General features: G+C 43.3%; 1 protein-coding gene across 2 annotated transcripts in view; it reads right to left on the reverse strand.

The window, feature by feature from the left end:
* Positions 1–27,387, reverse strand: part of LOC141092486 (probable cation-transporting ATPase 13A4) — a 260,800-nt gene that overhangs the window by 85,418 nt on the left and 147,995 nt on the right. For both annotated transcript variants that reach the window (XM_073578658.1, XM_073578659.1), the window contains exons 19-22: positions 16,913–17,073; positions 11,544–11,654; positions 11,250–11,329; positions 7,051–7,093 (exon numbers count right to left, since the gene is read on the reverse strand). In XM_073578658.1, the coding sequence (XP_073434759.1) occupies positions 7,051–7,093; positions 11,250–11,329; positions 11,544–11,654; positions 16,913–17,073 (395 nt within the window). The remainder of the gene's footprint in view (positions 1–7,050; positions 7,094–11,249; positions 11,330–11,543; positions 11,655–16,912; positions 17,074–27,387) is intronic.

The raw sequence follows: 27,387 nt of genomic DNA on the forward strand, positions 1-27,387 counted from the left end.
ACAGTGGAAACCCCCCACAAATGACACCATTTTGGAAACTAGACCCCCTAAGGAACTTATCTAGATGTGTGGTGAGAACTTTGAACCCCCATAGGCTTCACAGAAGTTTATAACATAATGCCATACAATTAAAAAATCATATTTTGTCGACAAAAATGATCTTTTCACCCTCAATTCTTATTTTTCCAAGGGTAACAGGACCCTAAAATTTATTGTGCAATTTGTCCTGAGTACGCTGATACCCCACATGTGGGGGTAAACCACTATTTGGGCGCATGGCAGAGCTCGGAAGGGAAGCAACGCCATTTGACGTTTTTGGCTGGAATTGAGATCGGACACCATGTCGCGTTTGGAAAACCCCTGATGTACCAAAACAGTGGAAATCCCCCACAAATGACACCATTTTGGAAACTAGACCCCCTAAGGAACTTATCTAGATGTGTGGTGAGAACTTTGAACCCCCATGGGCTTCACAGAAGTTTATAACATAAAGCCATACAATTAAAAAATCATATTTTTTCCACAAAAATGATCTTTTCACCCTCAATTCTTATTTTTCCAAGGGTAACAGGACCATAAAAGTTATTGTGCAATTTGTTCTGAGTACGCTGATACCCCACATGTGGGGGTAAACCACTATTTGGGCGCATGGCAGAGCTCGGAAGGGAAGCAGCGCCATTTGACGTTTTTGGCTGGAATTGAGATCGGACACCATGTCGCGTTTGGAAAACTCCTGATGTACCAAAACAGTGGAAACCCCCCACAAATTACACCATTTTGGAAACTAGACCCCCTAAGGAACTTATCTAGATGTGTGGTGAGCACTTTGACCCCCCCAGTGCTTCACAGAAGTTTATAATGCCCGGGCGTGAAAATAAATAATTTGTATTTTTTCCACAAACATGATCTTTTAGTCACCATTTTTTTATTTTCCCAAGGGTACCAGGAGAAATTGGACCCCAAAAGTTGTTGTCCAATTTGTCCTGAGTATGCTGATACCCCATATGTGGGAGAAAACTACTGTATGGGCACACGTCGGTGCTCGGAAGGGAAGTAGTGACGTTTTGGAATGCAGACTTTGATGGAATGGTCTGCGGGTGTCAGGTTGCCTTTGGAGAGCCCCTAATGTACCTAAACAGTGGAAACCCCCCTCAAATGACACCATTTTGTAAACGAGACCCCCCAAGGAACTTATCTAGATGTGTGGTGAGCACTTTGAACCCCCCAGTGCTTCACAGAAGTTTATAACGCCCGGGCGTGAAAATAAAAAATTCGTATTTTTTCCACAAACATGATCTTTTTGTCACCATTTTTTTATTTTCCCAAGGGTACCAGGAGAAATTGGACCCCAAAAGTTGTTGTCCAATTTGTCCTGAGTATGCTGATACCCCATATGTGGGAGAAAACTACTGTATGGGCACACGTCGGGGCTCGGAAGGGAAGTAGTGACGTTTTGGAATGCAGACTTTGATGGAATGGTCTGCGGGTGTCATGTTGCCTTTGGAGAGCCCCTAATGTACCTAAACAGTGGAAACCCCCCACAAATGACCCCATTTTGAAAACTAGACCCACTAAGGAACTTATCTAGATGTGAGGTGAGCACTTTGAACCCCCAAGGGCTTCACTGAAGTTTATAATGCCAGGGCATGAAAATAAAAAAATCGTATTTTTTCCAGAAACATGATCAATTAGTCCCCAATTTTTTCATTTTCCCAAGGGTAACAGGAGAAATTGGACCCCCAAAAGTTGTTGTCCAATTTGGCCTGAGTACGCTGACACCCCATATGTGGGAGAAAACTACTGTATGGACACACGTCGGGGCTCGGAAGGGAAGCAGTGACGTTTTGGAATGCAGACTTTGATGGAATGGTCTGCGGGTGTCATGTGCGTTTGGAGAGCCCCTGATGTACCTAAACTATTGAAACTCCCCACAAGTGACCCCATTTTGGACACTAGACCCCCCACGGAACTTATCTAGATGTGTGGTGAGCACTTTGAGCCCCCAAGTGCTTCACAGAAGTTTATAACACTCGGACGTGAAAATAAAAAAATCATTTTTTTCCACAAAAATGATATTTTTGCCCCCAACTTTTTAACGGGAGAAATTGGACCCCAAAAATTGTTTTGCAATTTGTCCTGAGTAGGCTGATACCCTACATGTGGGGGTAAAACACTGTTTGGGCGCATGGCAGAGCTTGGAAGGGAAGGAGCACCATTTGACTTTTTCAACTCAGAATTGGCTGGAATTGAGATCAGACGCCATGTTGCATTTGGAGAGCCCCTGATGTGCCCAAACAGTGGAAACCCCCAATTATAACTCCAACCCTAACCCCAACACACCCCTAACCCTAATCTGAGCCCTAACCCTAGCCCTAACCCTAGCCCTAACCCTAACCCTAACCCTAGCCCTAACCCTAGCCCTAACCCTAAGGCTGTGTGCACACGCTGCGGATTTTGCTGCGGTTCCGCAGCGGTTTTGGCTGCTGCGGACCCGCAGCAGAAATGCTGCAGTGTATAGTACCATGATTCCCTATGGGAATCAAAAACCGCAGTGCAGACGGTGCGGAATTTTCCGCGCGGATTATCTGCGGTTTTCAATCCGCAGAAAGAACTGACATGTCAATTCTTTCTGCGGATTCTCCTGCGGTTTGCCATCTCCTCTATTGAGGAGATGAAAAACCGCAGGACAAAACCGCAGAGCAATCCGCAGGTAAAACCGCAGGTCTTTTGACCTGCGGTTTCACCTGCGGATTTTACAAAATCCGCGCGGATAAATCCGCACCTAATCAGCAGCGTGTGCACACAGCCTTACCCTAACGGGAAAATGGAGATAAATACTTTTTTTTTAGTTTTATTATTTTTCCCTAACTAAGGGGGTGATAACGGGGGGTTTGACTTACTATTTATGGCGGTTTTTATTTTTGGCAGCTGTCACACGCTAAAAGACGCTTTTTATTGTAAAATAGTTTTTGCATCACCACATTTTGAGAGCTATAATTTTTCCGCATTTTGACCCACTGAGTCATGTGAGGTCTTATTTTTTGCGGAACGAGTTGACGTTTTTATTGGCACCATTTTCGGGCACGTGACATTTTTTGATCGCTTTTTATTCCTATTTTTGGGACGCAGAATGAACAAAAACCAGCGTTTCATGAATTTCTTTTGGGGGGGTGCGTTTACACCGTTCCGCGTGTGGTAAAATTGATAAAGCGGTTTTATTCTTCGGGTCAGTACGGTTACAGCGATACCTCATTTAGGTCATTTTTTTATGTTTTTGTCGGTTTTATGCAATGAAAACTATTTTATATAAAAAATAATTATTTTTGCATCGCTTTATTCTGTGAGCTATAACTTTTTTATTTTTTCGCTGATGATGCTGTGTGGTGCCTCGTTTTTTGCGGGACAAGATGATGTTTTCAGCGGTACCATGGATATTTATATGCGTGTTTTTGATCGCGCGTTATTACACTTTTTGTTTGGCGGTATGATAATAAATCATTATTTTTTGCTTCGTTTTTTATTTTTATTTTTTAAGGGGTTCGCTAAAAGGGTTAACTAATGGGACAGTTTTATAGGGTGGGTCATTACGGACGCGGCAATACCTAATATGTGTACTTTTATTGTTTTTTTTTTTATTATTTCCAAAAAATGGATTTATTGAGGGAATATTTTTTTTTTTTTTCTAATTTATTTGGCGATTTTTTAAAATTTATTTTTACATTTTTTTTTAAATTTTTTTTTTACTTTATTACATAGTCCCAGGTGGGACATCACTGTCCTGTGACAGATTGCTGATCTGTCACATCACAGATCACTGTGACAGATCAGCAATCTGTCACAGGCATTGAAGAAGACTTCCTCTTGCCTGCGCTTTGCAGGCACTGAGGAAGCCAGCTTCCTCAGGTCCCCGAAGGCCCCCGTCGCCATCTTGGATTCGGGGGCCTGGAGGATGGGAGCCCCCCGCAGCAGCGCTGCACATTGCGCTGCCGTGGGGGGCTCAGGGAAGCACGGAGGGAGCCCCCTCCCTGCCGATGCTTCCCTTTAACTCCCGGTACACCGCGATCATGTTTGATTGCGGCGTGCAAGGGGTTAACGTGTCGGGGGCGGTCCGTGACCGCCCCTGACACATAGTGCCGGGTGTCAGCTGTGATAATCAGCTGACACCCGGCCGCGATCAGCGGCGCTCACCACTTGGGCGCCGCTGATCGCGGTAGACGTACTATCCCGTCCACGGTCATACGGGCCCGGGTACTGTGGACGGGATAGTACGTCGGATGTCAGGAAGGGGTTAAATGCTAAAAATGACAATATGATTCCCCAGGTCAGTATGAATACACAGATACGAAACATATATAAGTTCTTAAAAAAATCCGCAATTTTCTGACACCCATTACATCTCCATTTTTTATGATCTGGAGTTGGGTGAGGGCTTTTTTTTTTTCGTGACAAGCAAGCATTTTAATTCATACCATTTTTGGGTAGATATGATGTTTTGATCACCTGCTATTGCATTTTATTCTAATGTTGCAGTGGCCACAATTATTCTGGCGTTTTGATTTTTTTTTTACAGCATTTACCAATCTGATTAATTTACTTTATATTTTGATTGGACACTTCTGAGTGCAGCAATACCAAATATGTGTATATTTTTTTTTTTTTAATGGGGAAAAATGAGAGTGATTTTAACTTTTAATTTTTTTTAACAATTAAATCGTCATGTGTAGACTATATACTGTATCTGTCTTGTAAGGCCGGTTTCACATTAGCGCTTTTTAAGCGCACGCACGGCCGGGGGTAGCTCCGCCCCTGAGCCGGCTCTCTGCCCGGCGTGCCCGCCCCTTGCTTGTAGCGCCGCCTACTAGCGGACAGCGGCGCCTGCGATCGGCGCACCCTATCTTTAGCATAGGGTGCGCAGATCGTGCGCAGGCCGTGCGCTAGTTGCGCTTTGACCTGCGCTGCGCACTTTTGACGGTGCGCCGTGCTCGCCAAAATCCGAAAAGTTCGATTTTGGCGCGCACGGCGCACCGTCAAAAGTGCGCAGCGCAGGTCAAAGCACAACTAGCGCACGGCCTGCGCACGATCTGCGCACCCTATGCTAAAGATAGGGTGCGCCGATCGCAGGCGCTGCTGTCCGCTAGTAGGCGGCGCTACAAGCAAGGGGCGGGCACGCCGGGCAGAGAGCCGGCTCAGGGGCGGAGCTACCCCCGGCCGTGCGTGCGCTTAAAAAGCGCTAATGTGAAACCGGCCTTAGATGTTACTTGTTGTATTTGTTGTTATATATTATGTTGCCTCTTTGCCACAAAGAATTCCTTGTATATATGTAATATGTACTTGGCGATAATAAATTTGATTGATTGATTGATTGAACTTTTTTGTTAAACTTTTTTTTACTTTTTGCTGGCTTCAATAGACTTAAAGCTGTGATTATTCTGTACTACACATATCAGGGCTTCAGCTATGAAAGCCAGCCATATGCCAGCATTCATAGGAGATTCACAATGACAGGCAAGAGGTTCTTCTGCCAATGGGTGGGTCATGGGCCGCACTTCCGACCAGCGCATGTTAAATGCCACTGTCAGTGATTGTCAGGGCATTTAACTGGTTCTCGGATCCATCCGCTGCTGTTAGAGGTACATGACAGCTGATCAGACCTGCTGCCAAGTGCAGAGAGAGGTGCATGCTCAGTGTCAGAGCCCGCATCAAAGGCAGGGACAGGACCTTGGACATACCTATACATCCAAGGTCGTGAAAGGGTTGAGAGGACAAAAATATGGTTGGGAGTGCTTAGCTAAGTGAGTGTTTGAAAGTCTAGAGTACTTGAAATGGAAGTGTTATTGGCAGGAGATGTGTGCCGAGGTATCTGAGAAAAATGTACACAAGCATAACTGGATACTGATTTGTAGGGTAAAGATGAAATGTAGGTTTGTAGTGTCTTGGTTTGTGTATTTCTTTCAATGCAACTTTATGCAATTTAAGAATGATAGTGAGTAAATAGAGGATATATGTATGCAACTTTGCATGAGTAACTAGCTCTGAGATTGCCACCATTTGTCTTGATACGTACACTAATTTTATAAGTGTAGGGAAAAGGGAATATCGCTCATGTAAGCAGGTTGCAGGATGCAATGACGCAAGAGAGGCAGTTCAAGGGTTAACAACTTGAACAGGTTTAATATAACAGGGATTATACTCCTCACAGGGAGACATACAGTTAAAAGGGAATTTAATCAGTACAGTGGTAGATAACAAGCAACAAAAGTGAGCAATAAATGTGATAATGACAGTTCCTGAAGTCACTTATCGTATCCAAGGTCTCTCAGTCCTCAGTTGCAGCTCTGTAGGGGATGGCATGGTGTGGTCCTGAGGAAGTTCATCACAGAACGGTCCTTCTTCTGGTGGCAGTGGTCGGTGTCTGGTACCTTCTGCTGAGCCCCTAGTCCATTAAGTGACATGGCCGAGGCAAACAGGGCCGCGATACCTCCAGAGTTCTGCGTAGGATGGTCCACAAGATTTGACCCGTCAGGAAGCAAAAGTCTATATGTTGCCCGACTCCCGCTCAGTGGCCGGGCACTGTGCTCACAGCTGCAGCGCACACGGCAGCGCTTAGATGGGCGACAGCAGGGACCAGCAGGTGCAGAGCAGCACAGCGCGGGTGCTCAGAGGGAGGAGCCCTGTCCTCAGCCTGCTGCTCACTGTCTCCTCACGCCAAAACTACTTGTTCCCGCATGCGCTTCTTTTTGGGCACCCCCCCTGCTGCGAGGTCAGGGATACTGTCCGGGCTTTAAACCTTTCCCCGGACAACAAGGGACGCAGCCTCAGCAGTTCCCGACCCGGTGCAGTACAGGTACCCGCGATTCGGTGCTTCTCCTTACACACACCATATCATATTACTGTTATACAATCTGATAGATATATTTTCAACATATTTTAATATTTTTACATCTAAAAATATTATATATATTTTATATGCGATATAGCCTTTTCCTCTTATTTTTTTTGTCAATTGTGCAAAATGGTATCAAGTAAAAATCTGTGAGAATAATAACTTACTGCACAGTCATTGGCTCCATCTCCACACATCCCCACAAAATAACTGTAATACAGAAATGGATACGATACTTTAGAAAGAGATGATGTAACATGCAGATTTTATATATATTTTTTCCATTGAACTAAATCAAAAGAAAATTAAAATGTTTCTGAGTTTTCCACTTTCATGGTAATATACAGTAGACAGGAAGGTGCATATCCAAGAAGCTTAATTACTAAATATTTAATCTGAACGCATAATTTGCAGAGATTTGAGTGGATTTTTTTCAATCCAAATTTGCCAACTTCAACAAATTGTCTCCAAAAATTAAACTTACACAAATCTCTTTAGTGGAAAGCTTGCAAATATTAGAAAATACACGTGGGGAGAGGAGAGAGAGAACACTACTAACCATAAGAGCTTACACTTTACAGGCATGATCCAGAGTACAGGTGAATTTAAGATCATTTTCAATATATTTGAATTATTGGTGAAACAGGCTTCTTTCCTCACTGATAAGATACTTGTTCCTCTCCCCCTGCCTCTTAAACTCACCATCCAGTCTGACAAAAAATTCAGATCAAATCCATCTTGATCAGCCTAGATGAACTACCAGCTCCCACCAGCTCAGAGTAGAATGCAAATTAAAAATAGATGCTGTAAAAGGGGAAACTAGTGAAAATGCAGGATGCAAGACATGTAATGTCCAGAAATAAGGTCCAGAAAGTTAGCTTTCAGACATGAACAGAGGTTTGTTAGGCGGGCTAAGAACCTGCCTCGGATTAGTTATTTGAAACGCATGGTCCCCGGCCAACTATTGAAAGTATGTTTTCTCTGAAATGCTGCAGCATTTTAAAGTCAGGCCAAATTTAGATGAGCGGTTTTTACATATGCATTAAAATCGGATAGTACACAGACCAAAGTTGTTGAATTGGAAGTTGAGATGAGAGTTCTCTAAAGTCAGAGTGCCCATGTAAAAAAAAAAAACAAAACAAAAAAAAGCACTCAGTATGCAGTAGTTCCTTCCATTTTTTTGGATGAGACTTTCCCATTCAAGTCTATGAGTTTGCAAAAAAAATGGATTCCATATGGATTGTCCATATTGTACTTGCTTTTTACAGACACATTGCAATTCTTAACATAGGAAAGCTGTATTTGGTCTTCTAAATATTTTAAAATATTGATTAAAAAACAAATGCCATGAAGATGGCATAAGGATGTAGAAAAAAGACATATGGAATGTGGATGACAATATGGAAATCAATTTTTGTTTATGGATGAAAATTAGATTAATTTTCATTTGCTCAGCTGAACCCAGCCTAAAGGTACTGTCACACTTAGCGATGCACCAGCGATCCCGACCAGCGATATGACGCTGTCAGGATCGCTGGTGCATCACTAAGTGGTCGCTAGTGAGCTGCCACACAGGCAGATCTCACCAGCGACATCGTAGTGGTCGGGGGTCGCTACTTACCTGTCACACTAGGCGATCCTGACGTCCTCCCACCCGGCTCCACGCTCGTCGCTCGTCTCTCCACAGGAAGTGCCGCAGGAAGCTGACGATGAGAAACAGTCCAGGACGTTCTCGCGCGATCAGCGATAACCAGCGGGGGGAGCGGGTCGTAGGTAAGTATCAGACACAGCGATATCACTAGCAATATCGCTATAACGTCACAAGTTGTAGCGATATTGCTAGCGATATCGCTAAGTGTGACAGTACCTTAAAACATACATGGCCTGAAAAACACAGTAGGTGTCTGATTCATGGTGCCCTAGGTTCAGGCAGCATGAAGCAGCTGACAGGTTACCTTTAAGAAGATGAGATACAGTAGATACAGTATGTGCCTGTCACGACTGTGGCCGCGGTGGCGGGTGTCCCCCGGGGATGCAATATGGACCCTCTATACCACAGAGGGGGACCTGAGCCTACCCAAACTAGAGAAGGGCAACGACCAAGATTCTGTGGCAGCTGAGCATGTGGACAAAGAAGACATGTAGGACTCGATAACACCGCAAAACTTCAGGTATAAAGAACATAAAGTTTACTTAAAGTAAAGTCACACAGTACATAGACGAAACAGGACTATGCCAGGCTTCCGATTCCACACCTCCCAGAAAGGTACCACCCAGTGGACCCCAAGGCACCAACGGATCACCGAGGCACACATAGGCAGGACATCAGGACACAGGCTGAACATCAGGCACAGGCTGGACATCTGTACACAGGCTGGACATCAGGACATCAGTCCACAGGCTGGACATCAGGACACAGGTAGGACATCAGGGTATTCAGGAGATCAGGTTCACCCACAGGACATCAGAGTCACCGGCAGACATCAGACAGGAGTCGTTCGGTTCCAAACATCCAACACGACCTACAGGCACCAATGCAGTCATCAAGCTCCAGGCAGCGGTCATCAGGTTCCAGACTGCGGTCGTCAGGCTCGGGCATCAGACCTAGGAAGGAACTGAAGCATGATGGTGCTAGAACCACAGGATTGCTGGGCCTGCATGGAGCTAGCACCGCATGATAGTCAGAGCACAGGGTAGTAGACGCTCAGCAGGATCACCGGGTACAAAAGACTCAGTCACTGGGTGGAAGGCTCCAAACACAGGGATTCCAGGAACATAACAGTGGACACAGTTAAGACAGGGTCAGGTACAGGACAGTTACAGGATCAAGGATTCAGGCCTGGATATACCTCCTCCAGGGCAGGGTGCAGGAACAGGACAAAGCAGGAATCATGGCAGGGACTTTGGTACCAAAACATAGAGAGGAGAGGTCCAGCGACACAGACACAAAACATACATGGCAATGTTCCGGAACTCTGAGAGTAGCTCTCGCCCCGCCCAGCAGGGAAGGGGAAGTTTATATCGGAGCTGCCCCTCAGCAATTGACTGGGGACAGCATTTCAAGTACACACACTTATCCTGATAAAAGCAGAAAAGGTGTGGCCGAGCACGCTCTAAGCACACACAGAAACCATTGCAGCACAGTCAGTGCATGAACTGAGGCTTAGAGCACCTGGCATCGTCTGCAAGCCTAAACACACGTGGAAAGTCATACACCAACTGCAAATGACCTCGCAACCCACGGACAGCTTTCACAGCGGTAACCAGGGACTGCACATGCGGATGGTCAAGCAGCAGAGCAAAGACCTAGCAACACATGCACAGCTACGCAGTAAAGCAGGGAACTGAGCAGGCTCCATACAGGTAACAGCCAGCAGTATTCCAGCTCAATTAGGGGGAAAGGAGTAAGGGGTTAAAGTAAAGGCATGAATTGTAACGCTGACGACCAAATAAAGACAGAACGGCGTGACATTATCCCCTCCTAAAGCCCCCTCTTCTGATGTCCCAAAAAAAAACACAAACTTTTCTTGGGATAGGCGGTAAGTCCCAGTTCTCAAGCAGCAGAGTTCATTGCTCCAGAAATCCAAACCACTAACCAAGCGCAGGGTTGAGAAATCTAGTCCACTACCAGCTGGGATCCGAGCCATCTCATCCGCTGGCCAAGCAGGGCTCAGAAAGAATCCTACAGTCCATACATGCTCAGCTGAGTCCAAGGCCAGAGCTTCTGTCACAAGGTGCGAGGCTCCAAACACAGAGGGATTCCAGGAACTTAACAGCGGACACAGTTCAGACAGGGTCAGGCACAGGACAGGTACAGGATCAAGGATTCAGGCCTGGATATACCGCCTCCAGGGAATGGCGCAGGAACAGGACAAAGCAGGAATCAAGGCAGGGACTTTGGTACCAAAACATAGACAGGAGAGGTCCAGCGACACAGACACACATGGCAAGGTTCAGGAACTCTGAGAGTAGTTCTGGCCCCACCCAGCAGGGAAGGGGAAGTTTATATAGGAGCTGCGCCTCAGCAATTGGCTGGGGATAGCATTTCAAGTACACACACTAACCCTGATAAAAGCAGGGAAGGTGTGACCACCCACGCCCCTAAGCACACACAGAAACCATTGCAGCACAGTCAGTGCAGGAACTGAGGCTTAGAGCACCTACTGTAGCATTGTCTGCAAGCCTAGACACAGGATTAAATAATAGATCATCCTATCCAGATAAATAAAGCACATTTTGCATAAACCACATAAACAAATGGGACAATTATTGTAGTTTAATAAACAGAGATTGAAAATGTTTGCTTACGACTAAAATATTTTTACAAAAGAACCAACTTAAACACACCGGTAACAGCCATACTTACTCTAGTTTTCTAAATTCATCAATAATTGTTGATTTCTGCCCTGGTGACATTCGTGCAAAAACTGTGCCATTCATTAATATCTGCATAAAAATACAAAGGCAATAAATGTTTTGAAATAATCCTAAGGCCAGGTTCAGAGGGCTGTATTAGAATTCAATCCAGTCACTTCCACAATTGTATGCACTATTCTGGTCTGTAAAATAGAATAGTGCCTGGTGTGATTTTCCATGTGTGGTCTAAGAAAGAGGCTATTTTGTAGTATACTGTATTTCTCCAAATTTTATTATTTCTTACTTTTGGCAATAAATCATGGAAATATATTTCTAGGTTTTCATATGTCTTTCCGCTCATTGAAAAATGGTATTGATCTGTGTTCTGTGGATCTTCAACACTGATCCAAAGATCCTGCAAAAAAATCAGGAAAAATAATGCACTTTTTTTTACAATAAATTGTAATGTAAACATTTCATAGATATATAGCAGCATCTTCCACATCCATCAGTAATCATTCTAGTCACTCAACCTGAGCAAACGTGATGCTATCATCAGGTTATACTTACATTGCACGAGCAGATTATGATTGGCATTGTGCTTAGTCTGCGAGAACCTGTGAGTGTGAAAAGTCTAATGCACCCATGGTTATGGATCTTAGGCCGGATTCACATTTGCGAACGCAACATGATGCAATTTGTTGCGGTCGTCGCATCGTCAAAAAGACGTATGCGGGCGCATCTGCTTACATCTGCATGGCCTGCGTACCCAATGTTAAAGATAGGTACGCAGGCCTCATGCAGACATAGGCGGAGCTGACCAGAGGAGGTTCGGCACTGGGCAGAGCTTCACGGAGGAACTACGCAGCCCTCCACAGCTCTGCCGAATGCTAGTGTGTAACTAGCATCAGATATTGGAGCAGCCAAGGAGCAGTTACCTTTCTAAGATCATTACTCCACTTCCATGATGTTCTAATGCTTTATGTTATGTTGGCGAGATCGACTGCAGTCACAAATGTTATTTTAGTTAAAAGTATATACCTATTTCATGTAGGATATCTGATCACTTTATGATCTGTGGTGGTCCAGTTTACCGAACCAACCCCAATATAAAATGTTACCCAACAAGAAGGATACACATGCAATGAAAGACACTGAAGGAGCCAAAGTACTAAATCATCCAGGACTTTCATATGCAAAATCATGAAGTTATGGCAAATCCTTGCATTAGATAAAAGTTGCCACGCTAGTAAAACTTAACAGCGTGGAACGCTGTGGGACAAACGCACAGTCTGTCAAAGAACCAAATGTCGGGGTACTCAATGATGTGTATTATGTGCACTCTCTGTGATCCGTCTCCAAGGTCCCTTGAGAAAGGGGGACGATTCTCCCAAAGCACGTCGGAATTGGCCCCTGCCCATGTCCGTCATTGCGGACCGGTGACATCACTGCTTCACCACGCCTCCCGCTCACCACGCATCTACACGACGGCACCATCGGCTGAGGCTGACCGCCGTACTTTGTAGTCCGCTATACAGGGGGCTTTTCATGCAAAGAGGAGGACGCTCCCCGCATTGAGCACAGCTTCTTATTGTTATCATCATCCGGCATCCATGGGGAGACGGACCACAGACCGTGCACAGAATACAGATCAGTGAGTACCTCGACATTTGGTTCTTTGACAGATTGTGTGTTTGTACCACAGCGTTCCACGCTGTTAAGTGTTACTAGCACAGCAACTTATTATATCTACTGTTTTGTTTGTGTGGCAGAGAAGCACACTTTATCTGCCAGTTTGCCAGCTGCTTCAAACAAAGGTGTAATTTGATCAGCACCATTGTGGAAATTTCTTTCAAATCATAGCATTAAACTCGTATGTTATAACTTTATAACATGGGAATAATCATTTGCGCATTTTGATGGTATTGTCTTTCAGCATCACCAATGAAAGCATGTGATTAACATTGTGGAAATTTCTCATGCTGTCTTTAAATTGTTGGAAAGCCAAAGAAAAGTATACTAAGACCATAAGCCTAGATCCATGATGCCTTTACCTTTATCAAATATATTTTTGTACTTAATTTGGTATTCATATATGAATTTAATTTGTGGACTATGTCTAAGAATAGAATGTGTGGCGCCCCTGAGGGTCCAGTCGCCACAAAGGTACTGCACCTCAGCCAGAGGTGTGGTACCCTGCTCTCGGGTAAGGAGGGGGCACTACCCAGGACCCACACACTAGCACCCTACACTAGACCGCTCCAGGCCAGGGAGGAACTAGATAGAGGGTGTGGGTGGATGAAGTAGATAAGGGAAGGGCAGCTGGAGAGAAAGCTGACAGATGGAAGTGGAGCGTTGTCATGGTAACAGGAGTCAGGAAGCAGTAGGCAGTTGGTGCTGGGGACTGAAGGAGAGAGGAGCACGTCCCCAGCATGAGAGAAAAGAGGAGAGAAAGAAGGGGTCCTAGGGGCACAGGAAGTGAGGAATCCATTCGTGGTGCCCAAATCCATGCTGACTGTAGTTGGGTGGGGGGACCAGGTCAGTAGGGGACCGGCCTCAGACTAGTGGAGAAACTAAGGACTCAGCTAGCAAACCGGAGGCTTTAGCGACTGTATGTGCTACAGCCAACTCCATACACATTCGCTGAAAAGGCAGCTAGATAGGATCAAGGGGACTATCAGAATGATGCCCGACAGGATCCGAGGCTGCTGGCTTGGGACACTGTGTGTGAAGGCGCTGGGCAGAAGAGGTGGGAGCCAGCACAGAGAGACGGCCAGCAAAAGAAACTTAAGAAGGGGGTTCTGGTACATTGGACCCCAAACTACCTGAATGCTGGCTGGACCACCCACCCGGAGGACACAGCACCCCGGCTGGGCATTGTAACTGGAAAAACTGTGAGTAAAAGTGTGAAGACTGCACTCCGCTGTTACCTCAGATTATTTACTGCGTCATCTGCCCTGCACTACAACCATTACCAACATCTTAAACACTATAATTGCCCTGGGGCATAGCTCTACCCTTGCAGAGCTGTATCAACTTAAGCAGCATCAGCTATCTCCTTATTGCCGAATACCACGGGTGGCATCACAACTTTATTTCAACTAACTTCCGCATCTTTATTTGATTGGACGCCCAGGGCGTGACAAAACCCCTGAAGCACTGACTAAGCCCCGGTACCGAATTCCCCCACCTCTAGGGGGCGCTCCAAATGTATGATAGGATGATTTTTATTTCTTTGTATACTCTAGATGTATACAAGCAAAAATCTTTCTAATATTTAAAGAATCACCCCATCAACATTTGTATGTAATTAATATCTTATAATCATCATATTATACAGCACTGTGTACATACAATTGCTCATTTTAGAGTTCTAGCCAGTTAGTTCTTCTCTTTTTCATTAGGTTTATATCATCACATGATTAAAAACTGACTATCTGAAACTTTTAAGCTCTATGTAGAAATAGGAAGTCTATTTTCCCTGTATCAGTCATCAATGCAAAAGTCACTGGCAGGGGGGAGGTGGAAGCAGCTGGGTCAGGAGTTGAAGCGGGGAATAATATATGCAAGGAAGAGAGACAATGTTATGCAGTGTCGGACTGGGGTGCCAAGTGCCAACCAGTAACATTGACTTTGGGGGGCCACTTTTCACCAGCATACAAATATTAGACTACTCTTGTACACAAATTTACTGGATAGTTTGCTTAATGCTTAATGAATGATGAGATGCTGTTTTTTCTGTACAGAGTGCATCAAGTGAATTATTGCCAAGGACTGCCCATACAGGAGGATTGGGGGCCCACCGAGGGATTTCTTTGTTACCCTATGGGCCAGTCTGAGCCTGATGTTATGCACGTACTATGCTCACACATGAATAACGAGAGAAGGAAGACTTACTATAGAAAGAAGCTGCACCTACACCCAACTGGTCCCTGTACAGACTAATCAATCCCAAGCTGCACAACTAAAAACACCATTTTGGACCTGACTAAATAAATGTCTGGCATGCCTTCTAGAGTGGAGGCCCAACACACTGCCAACAAGGAGACAGGAAGGTATGAAGGTGGACACAAAGATCCAGGGTGATAAACTTAAAGCACATTCATAAAAGGGGACATAGGGAATAATAAGGAGAACCAAGATATAAATGAAATTAGAATAACCTCCCAGAAACGTAAAGTAGTAAAAGGAAAAGTTGCTGGGAATGCAGACAAACTGAGACACAGAAAGAATATTAGCGGTGTAAGGGTACCATTACATTATGCGACGCACGAGCGATCCCAACAAAGATACGACCTGGTAAGGATCACTGGTACGTCGCTAAATGGTCGTTAGTGAGCTGTCTTACAGGCAGATCTACTCAACAATGCAGCAGCGATCCGGCGATCCATATAACGACCTCGGTGGTTGTTGGGACCTTGTCACACAGCAGCTTTTCTGACGACTGCCGCCTGCGTCCATGAGTTCTGAGTCACCAACGAGGTCGCTCGTCAGTGTCAAACATAAAAATGCATGCTGGCCAGTGGGACACCAGCAATCAAAAAATGGCCCAGAACATTCGAGCACGATCAGCGAGATCGCAGCGGGGGTCCAGTTGCCGCTGTGTGTCACACCTAGCAAGATCGCTGGCGAGGTCACTGTTGCGTCACAAAATCTGTGACGTTTCAGCGATCTCGCTAGCGATCTTGCTATGTGAGACAGGGCCTAGCAGGGTAAATCCCTTAGTTAAAGGGCTGGAATTCCTAAGCATAAATCGACCTTGAAGTATAGCCAGCAAGGAAGTGCAATTAATGGATAACATATAAATCCCCACCTAGAATGTGATAGGGCAAACCAAAATGGGAAAATGGAGAACACCTGGAAATGAGCAAACCAAGAAGGAAGAATAATGACACTAGAAACAGTTAGCATTTGAACAGGGAAGGAAAAGAGCAATAGCTCAACAGAGAGAAGACCAACCACAAAGCAACATGTCACCGGAATGTAACGTCAAAGCGAGCCATGACAGAAATCCTTTTTCTACATAACACTTAGAAGGATTCATCTAGTCAGTTTCTAATCATATGATGTCACAGACCTAATGGAAAAGAGAAGAATTAACAGAGAAGAAGATCAAAATTAACAATAGGAAGTACAATGAGCTATATAATATTATTATTGCAATATATTAAGATCATAATATTTTTAGTGGGAGTACTTCTTTGATAAAACATATTAAAACACAGGCAAAGAGGAAAAACCAGCACCAGGTGATTTCCATAAAAATACAAATTTTATCTTTTTATTTAATCCATTAAAAGCATACGTGTCATTAAATGTCAGGGGGCAAACATCCCGCCTGATGCGTTTCGGACTTTTTGTCCATACTCCTTATTCATAGGCAGGAGATGCCTATGAGTAAGGACATAAAATCCAAAATGCATCAGGCATGTGGAGGATGCTTGCCCCCTGACATTTAATGACGCATATGGATTAAATAAAAAGATAAAATTTGTATTTTTATAGAAATCACCTGGTGCTGGTTTTTCCTCTTTGCCTGCATTTGCAAGTGGACTCCAGCCACATTGAACCTGGCACCCATGGTCCTGTGATACTCTGTTGAGCACTGAGAAAATCCTTTTCCCCTTTTCCCATGTTGATATATTAAAAAACAGGTATTTTAAAAACAACTACTTTAGCTTCTTTTTCATCATCTGGGTATTCCAGAAGTTTCCAGGTGAGAGAAGCTGGGATAGAGCCCTCAGGTCCATTGGCTTCAAGGAGAACCACTTTCCGTCCCTCAGGAATCATTCCGCAGTTCTTAGCAACAGTGGTCGCTGTCTGTATGTTGTCACCTGAAACGCATAATTACAATGATGCTATGGATTTTCAATGCTCATCAGGTGTTTTCATATATAGCAGGGACAAATATTTCATTAAAACAGTCACCTCTTTATTTAACAATATATTTAAAAAATCTATTTAAAATCATATTCCATATACATTACAGGCTGACACATTTCCGGCATATTTAGCACCCCTAGTTGTAGTCTATTTCTGCTGTGATGGCAAATCCTTTTAAAACCACAAAACATGAAGTCAGGTTTGATAACATCAAAAGAGTAATTTTGCACAATGTGGTCACATATCAGTAAGAACATTATATCATAATTAACTCCTTAGTGACAGAGAGAATTTTGACCTTAGTGACATAGACCCATTTTTCAGTTCTCGCATGGAAAAACATTTTAATGCTTCTACATACTGTTTTTTTTTCCAGATTGTTTTTTTCATGACACATAGTACTTTATGTTAGTTATAAATTTCGGTCATTATGTTTTGCGTCCTTTTATGAAAAAATATGAAATTTGATGAAAAGTAAGAAAAATATGCAATTTTCTAATTTTGAATGTTTACACCGTTAAATCTTATAACCATACCACATAAACTAGTTAAACAACATTTAGCCTATATCTACTTTATATCAGCATCATTTTTCAAAAATCGTTTAATTTTGCCAAGATATTAGAAGAGTTACAATTTTTAATTTTTTTTTCAAAGAGATTTACAAATCCAATTTTTTATGGACCTTTATCATATGGTCTTAAAATAGCTGTTTTGCTACACAACAGGACTTCAAAGGGAAAAAGTGCCATTTGAGTTTTGTAGTGCAAATTTGGCTGAGGTGCCACACCCACCACAATTGACCCCATTTTGTAAGTACGACCTCTTAAGGAATTCATCTAGGAGTGTTTTGAGCATTTTGAACCCACAAGTGCTTCTAAGAATGTTATAAGATTGGGCCATGAAAAAGAAAAATCATGGTGCAGATTCAATCAGTAAGAATATCGTAGTGCACTCCAATCTAAACTCTTTAATGTCCCATGAATGATAGCGAGTCAGGGAATTTGGAGCGGGCTCAAAAGCAGATTCCACACCATACTGGGTAGGTCACTAATCATTGCTGTTAATCTCTTAAATGCCACTGTCAAATGGTTACAGTGGCTTTTAAGTACCGTGATCAGGCCCGGACGTCAGTTCAGGAGGCCAATGACTTCCCTGCAATGCAATTGCAGGGATCCGATGGGCCGTTGTGACAGCAAGAGGCTGGATGAATGCTCCTGTACCTGTCATGTTATCTCCTCTGTGACGTCCAGCCTAAAGCTGGGTGTCATAGAAAACAGAGACTGTTACTATATACATCAATACAATGGTATTGCTATACATTACACAATCTGGATCAGATGATCACAGTTCAAGTCGTCTAAGGGGAAAAACAAAATAAAGTAAAAAGCAAAGAAATTTTTTAAAAAAAATGTGAAAAAAAATGATATAAGTATCACTTTATTTTCCCTCCTGTTAACAATAATGAAATGTAATATATATATATATTTGGTATTTCTGTGACCAGAAAAGTTCAATCTAAATATAAAATTAATATTCCAATCTTTAAAAACTGAAAGTAGAAAAAAAATGAAAATGCCATAATTGAAGGTTTTTAGTTGCCACAGTCCTACAAAAAAATAAATAAGAAATGATCAAAGTGTCCTATCTACCCTAAAATAAAATCAATAAAAACATCATCACCATGCAAAAATTCCATGTACTGAAAAGTAAAAAATGCTACGGGTTTTGGAAAATGGCAATTCAAGCTGCTTTTTTAAGAATTTCTGGATTTTTTTTCACCACTGAAAATAAAAAAAAAAAGCAAATTTGGTATGGAAAATTATCATTCCAGGTAATATTTACTGCAGAATGAATGCCAGAATAACAAAAGCCCCAAAACAATTTTCGAATTACCGTACATTTTTTTACTCAATTTCACTTCACTTGGAATTTTTTAAAAATATTTTGGTAAAATGGATGGTGTCATTCAAAAGTAAAAACACTCTTACAAAAGAAAGTCCTAATATGGCTTTGGCAGTTGAAAAATAAATAAGTTATAGGCGGCTTTTGGAAAAAGGGAAGGGAAAAGTAAAAGTGTAAAAATGAAAAATTGCTCAGTTCTTAGAAGGTTAATGAAGGTCTTACTGGAGAACAATAGACCTGGCCTATAAAAACCTAAAGTCGCTAAATTTTGATGCAACTCCACGTTGTGCAAAAATATTGTGACTTTTCAAAGCTTTTATGCCATTTTTCTGGTGTGATGAATCAGCCTCTGTGTTTATATAGATAAAATGTTATTTTGGCCTCAAAGTTTTCATTTCAGTGTTGTGGTAAAATTGGTACACAATATTTAATATGAAATTAGTAACCATATGTAGTAGTACAATACTGTGTGGGCACATGGCAAGACTTTGAAAAAAGGAGCTGCATTTGGCTTTTGGAACACAATCTGGCCCCTGAGATGCCAGATCAGCAAAAACTCCACTATTAGCCTCATTTTTAGAAACTACACCTTTCAAGGAATTGGTGTAGGAATGTAATATTTTGTCTAGTAGAAGTTCATAAATTGGACAGTGGAAATAAAAAATTGCATGTTTACCATTAAAATATATTAGTTGAAAATCAAATTTTTCATTTTAGCAAAAGGGTTAAAGGTGATAATAGTTACCACAGTATGTTATGCAATTCCTTTCAAACACAGTGATATACCATATGTTGTTTGAAACTACTGTTTTACCACATGGCAGAGCTCAGAAGGTAGGGCCATCATTTGACTCATGGAATACAAACTTTTCTGGAGTAGCTTATTATTGCCATTTTCAGAAATCCTAGGTTTCCAACATTTTTGAAATTACACCCCTTGTTGTATTGATGTACTAGTGTTAGGCATCAGGTTCCTGTCGCTGAACAGCAGGAAACCCGAGTTTTGCCTTCGGCGGTCTCCCATTCCTCCCCGCCCGCAGTGGAGCCTGCTCAGTGGACTCGTCAATCCCAGCGCTCTGCTCACACCAGCATTGTAGGTTTGGTTGCTGCTGCTGCTACCTCTGGTCCAGCTATAGCAACGCATGTTGGTCAGCAGCGAGCTATTACAGGGACTAAGTCCTCCTGTCAGTCCACTGAGCATACCCGTGGGACGATCTCTCATTGGAGATCAGAGGTCACATGCTCAGGTCCTTCTCCAGCTCGGATTGGACCATCAGGAAGGTCAGGAGGGTCCCGGAAGGACGTGCTATAAAAGGTTTGCTTGGCCGCTCGGCAATGCGCTAAGATAGCCTTTTGTTGAGACTTGTGTGAGTGATGATGGATGCATGTAACTGGTGACTGACTATAACCCCTTCCTTTGATACGTATGCTTTAGGGTTAGTTTAGCCTGAGTCAGCGCCTCATGGTGGCAAAGCATGTGCCAAAGTGCTCCAGTCCAGCACAAAGGTTAGCGCCATAGTGCCGCCATATCTCCCGTACCTCTGGGCGGTATGAGTCTATCCGCTGCACCCTGTGACAGCTAACAGGGCACAGCACTTTCCTAGCATCACTCTCTAGCGCCACTGCAGCGGCTCTGTGCACAAGTGGCTCTAGAAGGATTCTGACTCCAAGCCTCTGGGCAGAGTTCTGTGACCACATCGCTTGCGCTCTCATTATATTAGTGAGACTTTGTGAAGTAACAGAGTTCGCCTCGCACACTCAGGGTGAGGTAACCCAAACGTGCTACTATCCGCCATTGTCTAGCAGCAGTTTCCATCGCTGCACGGTGGACCCCAGGCTGCAAATGCAAATTTATGTTAACATCTATATTATTTGGTGCATTCCGCCAGCCTAACAACTAGTGCAATGACTGTTTTCCTGATAAAAAGAGTGAAGTGGATGTTGCAGATTGAAAATTGTAAACATGCCAGCTTGGAGTCACATACATTATGCTGTGCTTTTGCCTCTGGATAAATGAACCACATAAATTGTTTAGTGAGCTCTTTCTGCTACAGTAAAGCCAAATGAGTAGACGATAACTTCAGTTTACTCCCGCTTAGCATGGATGGATCCATTTTGATTCTGGAGCTCAAATTTCACTTGATTTTATTTGGGTGGGATCCAAGCTACTTTTTTAGAGCCTTTGAGCTACCTAGCACATGAAAAACCCCTATATCTCCACTGACAAATGACAAACCTGAGAGGGAACTTGCTTTTTGCAGAATGATTTGAAGTTATTCTTGATAGCATTTGAGGTACATAATAACAACATTTTTTCATCGCTTTTAAGGCTAGGTTCACGCACTCTACATTGGATGCTGGGGTTTTTGTATAAGTCACCTAATAATGAGATTTAGATGAAAGCATTAACAGAACTTTTCACTTTAATGAGGCAGATGGAGTCTCTTTGGAACCTGCCTGGCCTCTGTTCTAGCTGTGTCCATCTTTTTAGGTGTGCACACAACTGTTAAAAAAAAGACACCAATGAAGATGGACACCGCAGTAATAGAGGCTACACAGGGTTCAAAGTGACTCCATCTGTGTCATTTTAGTCAATGACCTCGATCGGAGATCATGTCTGAATTGCATTTTTGGAGAACTTAGGTGGAAACCCTGACATACTGTAGGTGCTCAACGCAGTAAAGAAAGACATGAGAAACAAACAAGAGTATGTTCCTTCAAAAAGAATTAAATTCTCCTTGAACTTTACAGATATTTGCACTCTACACAATGATACTTCATCATGTACCTTCCTGCCTCCCTCACAGATTACCATTCGGTCCCCTTTGCTTCTTCTTTTCTCCTTTCCCCGTGGCATGCATTTTCTTTGGCGTTCTTACTCCAGGATGTGGCTTTTGGCGTAACTAGGACCTCAGACATCACTGCACACCATTACAATGTGATTTCCGAGAGCAAAATCAGAAGTCTAGTAGAGCTGGATGTCAAGGCATGAAGAGGTGAAAAGGGTGAAGAGAATGAGTGCAATGGAAGAATGGGGAAAAAAGAGGCAAGGAGATCTGGACAGTGGGCTTTGTCGATGGCGGGACAGGTGAATGGTGAGTTGAGTATTCATTTTTTTGGATCTTTAATTTACTATGGTCTGTGACTGGAGAGAACTTTGTTAATAGCTTTGTTGTGAATCAAATTTCTTTTTATATATATATATGGAAAAAAAAATAGGCAGCACTCAAATTAAATGTGAAAAAAGTGGATACTTTACTGATCCTCAGATGCCATCTGGTTGTTGCTATAGAGGGCATGTTTGGAGTAGAGTAGGAGGTTACGACTAGTTCTCATTTCAATGCCATAACATACCCCCCCTTGGACGTTCTGTTCAGAATATCTAGAAAACCGTGCCAACTAGTGACAGAAAGTAAATTACTTATTGTCATAATTCTGCAGCCCAGATATGCACTGAGATTATGTGAAAAGCCCGGACAACCCCTTTAAGGTCAGACGAGTTTGCTTGCCAATCAAGCACAGTGATACTCTTGTTTTTAAACCAGGTATTGGTACTTTTGGCAGTGTGGACAGGTGCCAAGTCCTACTTGAGAATCAAATTTCCATCTCCAAAAAGCTTGTCGGCAGAGGGAATCATGAAGTGCTCTAAAGTTTCCTGGTAGACGGCTGCGATGACTTTGGTCTTGATAAAACACAGTGGACCTACACCAGCAGCTGGCATGGCCCCCCAAACCATAATTGATTGTGGAAACTTCACACTAGACCTCAAGCAGCATGGATTGTGTGCCTCTCCACTCTTCCTCCAGACCCTGGAACCTTGATTTACAAATGAAATGCAAAATTTACTTTCATCTGAAAAAAAACCTTGGACCACTGAGCAACAGTCCAGTTCTTTTCTCCTTGGCCGAGATATGACGCTTCTGGCGTTGTCAATTGGTCATGAGTGGCTTGACGCAAGGAATGCGACACTTGTAGCCCATGTCCTGGATACGTCTGTGTGTGGTGGCTCTTGAATCAATGACTCCAGCAGCAGTCCATTTCTTGTCAATCTCCCCCATATTTTTGAATGGCCTTTTCTTAACTATCCTTTCAATCTTAATAATCCTTTCAAGGCTGTTGTTATCACAGTTGCTTGTGCACCTTTTCTACCACACTTTTTCCTTCCACTCAACTTTCCATTACTATGCTTGGATACAGCATTCTGAGAACAACCAGCTTCTTTAAGCCCCCCTTACACACTGCGATATCGCTAGCAATATCGCTGTAAAGTCACCGATTTTGTGACATTGCAGCGATATTGCTAGCGATATCGCTGCATGTGATACTTACCTCTGACCGGCTCCCCCGCTGGTTATCGCTGATTGCGCGAGAAGCTCCTGGACCATTCCTCGTTGGCCACTTCCTGCGGCGCTTCCTGCTGTGACGACGAGAGACGCGTGGAGCCGGGCAGGAGGACGCAGGATCGCCGCGTCTGACAGGTAAGTAGCGATCCCCGACTCCTGTGATGTCGCTGGTGAGATCTGCCTGTGTGAAAGCTCACTAGCGACCACTTAGCGATGCACCAGCGATCCTGACCGCGTCATATCGCTAGTCGGGATCGCTGGTGCATCGCTAGGTGTAACGGTACCCTTAGAAATGACATTTTGTGCCTTATCCTCCTTGTGGAGTGTGTCAGTGACTGCCTTCTGGACATCTGTCAAGTCAGCAGTCTTCCCTATGATTGTGCAGCCCACTGAAACAGACTAAGTGATAATATATGAGATTCACTTTTTGTATTGAAGAACTAAAATAAATTAACTTTTTTATGATATTCTAATTTTGTGACAAGCATATATATTTATATATATGTATATATATATATATATAGATATATAGACAGAGTCACTGGTAATGTAATAGGGGGAGATATATTTCACTGCGCCTAATGTCGTCAGTGATATAAAATCCAGAATTTTATTTCCTCCAGCACAGTAAGTGTTGTGAGGGTTAAATTATCATATGTTATGGGTTGGTTTTTATGGGAGACTCATTCATAGAGCGGGTTGGAGATTGTCCCCCAATATCTGAACCTACAGAAACAGGACCTTGGCGATGTCACAGTCATGTGATCAGTCATGTGGTTGAGGAGTCACATAGTTTGGGCTTAAATGGCTGAAGGAAAGAGCTTTCAGTGTTCAGTTTCCAGTGTTTGCGCCTGGAGAAAGAGCAGGGTGTCATGTGCGTTTGGAGAGCCTCTAATGTACCTAAACTATTGAAACTCCCCACAAGTGACCCCATTTTGGAAACTAAACCTCCCACGGAACTTACCTAGATGTGTGGTGAGCACTTTGAACCCCCAAGTGCTTCACAGAAGTTTATAACGCCCGGGCGTGAAAATAAAAAAATCATTTTTTTCCACAGAAATGATATTTTTGCCCCCAATTTTTTATTTTCCTAAGGGTAACAGGAGAAATTGGACCCCAAAAGTTGTTTTGCAATTTGTCCTGAGTATGCTGATACCCTATATGTGGGGGTAAAACACTGTTTGGGCGCATAGCAGAGCTTGGAATGGAAGGAGCACCATTTGACTTTTTCAACGCAGAATTGGCTGGAATTGAGATCAAACGCCATGTTGCATTTGGAGAGCAGCTGATGTGCCCAAACAGTGGAAACCCCCCAATTCTAACTCCAACCCTAACCCCAACACACCCCTAACCCTAATCTCAGCCCTAACCCTAGCCCTAACCCTAGCCCTAACCCTAACCCTAGCCCTAACCCTAGCCCTAACCCTGGCCCTAGCCCTAACCCTAATGGGAAAATGGAAATAAATACATTTTTTATTTTACTATTTTTCCCTAACTAAGGGGGTGATAACGGGAGGTTTGATTTACTATTTATGGTGGTTTTTATATTTGGCAGCTGTCACACGGTAAAAGACGCTTTTTATTGTAAAAATAGTTTTTGCATCACCACATACTGAGAGCTATAATTTTTTCATATTTTGACCCACTGAGTCATGTAAGGTCTTATTTTTTGTGGGACGAGTTGACGCTTTTATTGGTATCATGTTCGGGCACGTGACATCTTTTGATCGCTTTTTATTCTGATTTTTGGGACGCAGAATGAACAAAAACCAGCGTTTCATGAATTTCTTTTGGGGGTGCGTTTACACCGTTCCACGTGCAGTAAAATTGATAAAGCCCTTTTATTCTTTGGGTCAGTATGGTTACAGCGATACCTCATTTAGGTTTTTTTTTTGTTTTGGCGCTTTTATGCAATGAAAACAATTTTATATAAAAAATAATTATTTTTGCATCGCTTTATTCTGCGAGCTATAACTTTTTTATTTTTTTACTGATGATGCTGTATGGCAGCTCGTTTTTTGCGGGACAAGATGACGTTTTCAGCAGTACCATGCATATTTATATGCGTCTTATTGATCACGCGTTATTGCACTTTTTGTTCGGCAGTATGATAATAAATCATTATTTTTTGCTTCATTTTTTATTTTTTAAGGGGTTCACTAAAGGGGTTAACTAGCGGGACAGTTTTATAGGGCGGGTCATTACGGATGCGACGATACCAAATATGTGTACTTTTATTGTTTTTTTTTTATTTCCAAAAAATGAATTTATTAGGGAATATTTTTTTTTTAATTTATTTAGCGATTTTTTTAAAATTATTTTTACACTTTTTTTTTTAACTTTATTACATTGTCCCAGGTGGGACATCACTGTCCTGTGACAGATCCCTGATCTGTCACATCACAGATCACTTAGACAGATTAGCGATCTGTCACAGGCACTGCACAAGGCTTCCTCCTTGCCTGTGCTTTGCAGGCATGAGGAAGCCAGCTCCCTGCAGGCCCCCGAAGGTCCCCGTCGCCATCTTGGATTTGGGGAATTGCAGGGATGGAGCCCCCCGCAGCAGCGCTGCACATTGCGCTGCTGTGGGGGGATCAGGGAAGCACGGAGGGAGCCCCCTCCCTGCCGATGCTTCCCTTTAACCCCCGGTACACCGCGATCGTGTTTGATCGTGGTGTGCAAGGGGTCAACATGTCGGGGGTGGTCCGTGACCACCCCTGACACATTGTGCCAGGTGTCAGCTGTGATAATCAGCTGACACCCGGCCGCGATCTGCCGTGCTCACAATGTGGGCGCCGCTGATTGCTGTGATGTACTATCCCATCCCTGGGAATTAAGTCCCAGGGCACATGGACGGGATAGTACATCACATGACAGAAAGGGGTTAAACAGCTCTGGGACAGCGTGGTGAGTTTTGAGTGGCGACTTTTGTGTTTCGACTTTTATGTGGCGAGGTTGGTGTATGTGTGGTGAAATGTGTGCTGAGGTTGGTATATGTGTTGAAGCACGTGGTAGTGTGTGGCGCATTTTGTGTGTGGGTTCATATCCCCGTGTGTGGTGAGTATCCCATGTCAGGGCCCCACCTTAGCAACTGTATGGTATATACTCTTTGGCGCCATTGCTCGCATTCTTTAAGTCCCCCTTGTTCACATCTGGCAGCTGTCAATTTGCCTCCAACACTTTTCCTTTCACTTTTTCTCCATTATGTAGATAGGGGCAAAATTGTTTGGTGAATTGGAATGCACAGGGTTAAAATTTCCCTCACAGCATAGCCTATGACGCTCTCGGGGTCCAGACGTGTGACTGTGCCAAATTTTGTGGCTGTAGCTGTGATGGTGCGGATGCCAATCCCGGACATACATACATACATACAGACACACCCACATTGAGCTTTATATATTATATATATATATATATATACACACAGTATATATATCTAACATATAAGGCTCAATGTGGGTGTGTATGTATGTATGTATGTACGGGATTGGCATCCGCACCGTCACAGCTACAGCCACAAAATTTGGCACAGTCACACGTCTGGACCCAGAGAGCCTTCATAGGCTATGTTTTGAGGCGAAATTTTAACCCCGTGCGTTCCTATTCACCAAACAATTTTGCCCCTATCTACATAATGGGGAGAAAGTGTATGTATGTATTGGCATCTGCACCATCGTAGCTACAGCCACAAAATTATGCACAGTCACACGTCTGGACCCCGAGAGCATCATAGGCTATGCTGTGAGGCAAAATTTTAACCCCACGCGTTTGAATTCACCAAACAATTTTGCCCCTATCTACATAATGGGGAAAAAGTGAAAGGAAAAGTGTTGGAGGCAAATTGACAGCTGCCAGATGTGAACAAGGGGGACTTAAAGAATGAGAGCGATGGCGCCAAAGAGTATATACCGTACAGTTGCTAAGGTGGGGCCCTGACATGGGATACTCACCACACACTGGGATATGAACACACACACAAAATGCGCCACACACTACCATGTGCTTCAACACATATAG

Source organism: Dendrobates tinctorius, unplaced genomic scaffold, assembly GCF_039654945.1.
Source record: "Dendrobates tinctorius isolate UK_male_01 unplaced genomic scaffold, ASM3965494v1 ptg000060l, whole genome shotgun sequence".
NCBI lineage: Eukaryota > Metazoa > Chordata > Amphibia > Anura > Dendrobatidae > Dendrobates > Dendrobates tinctorius.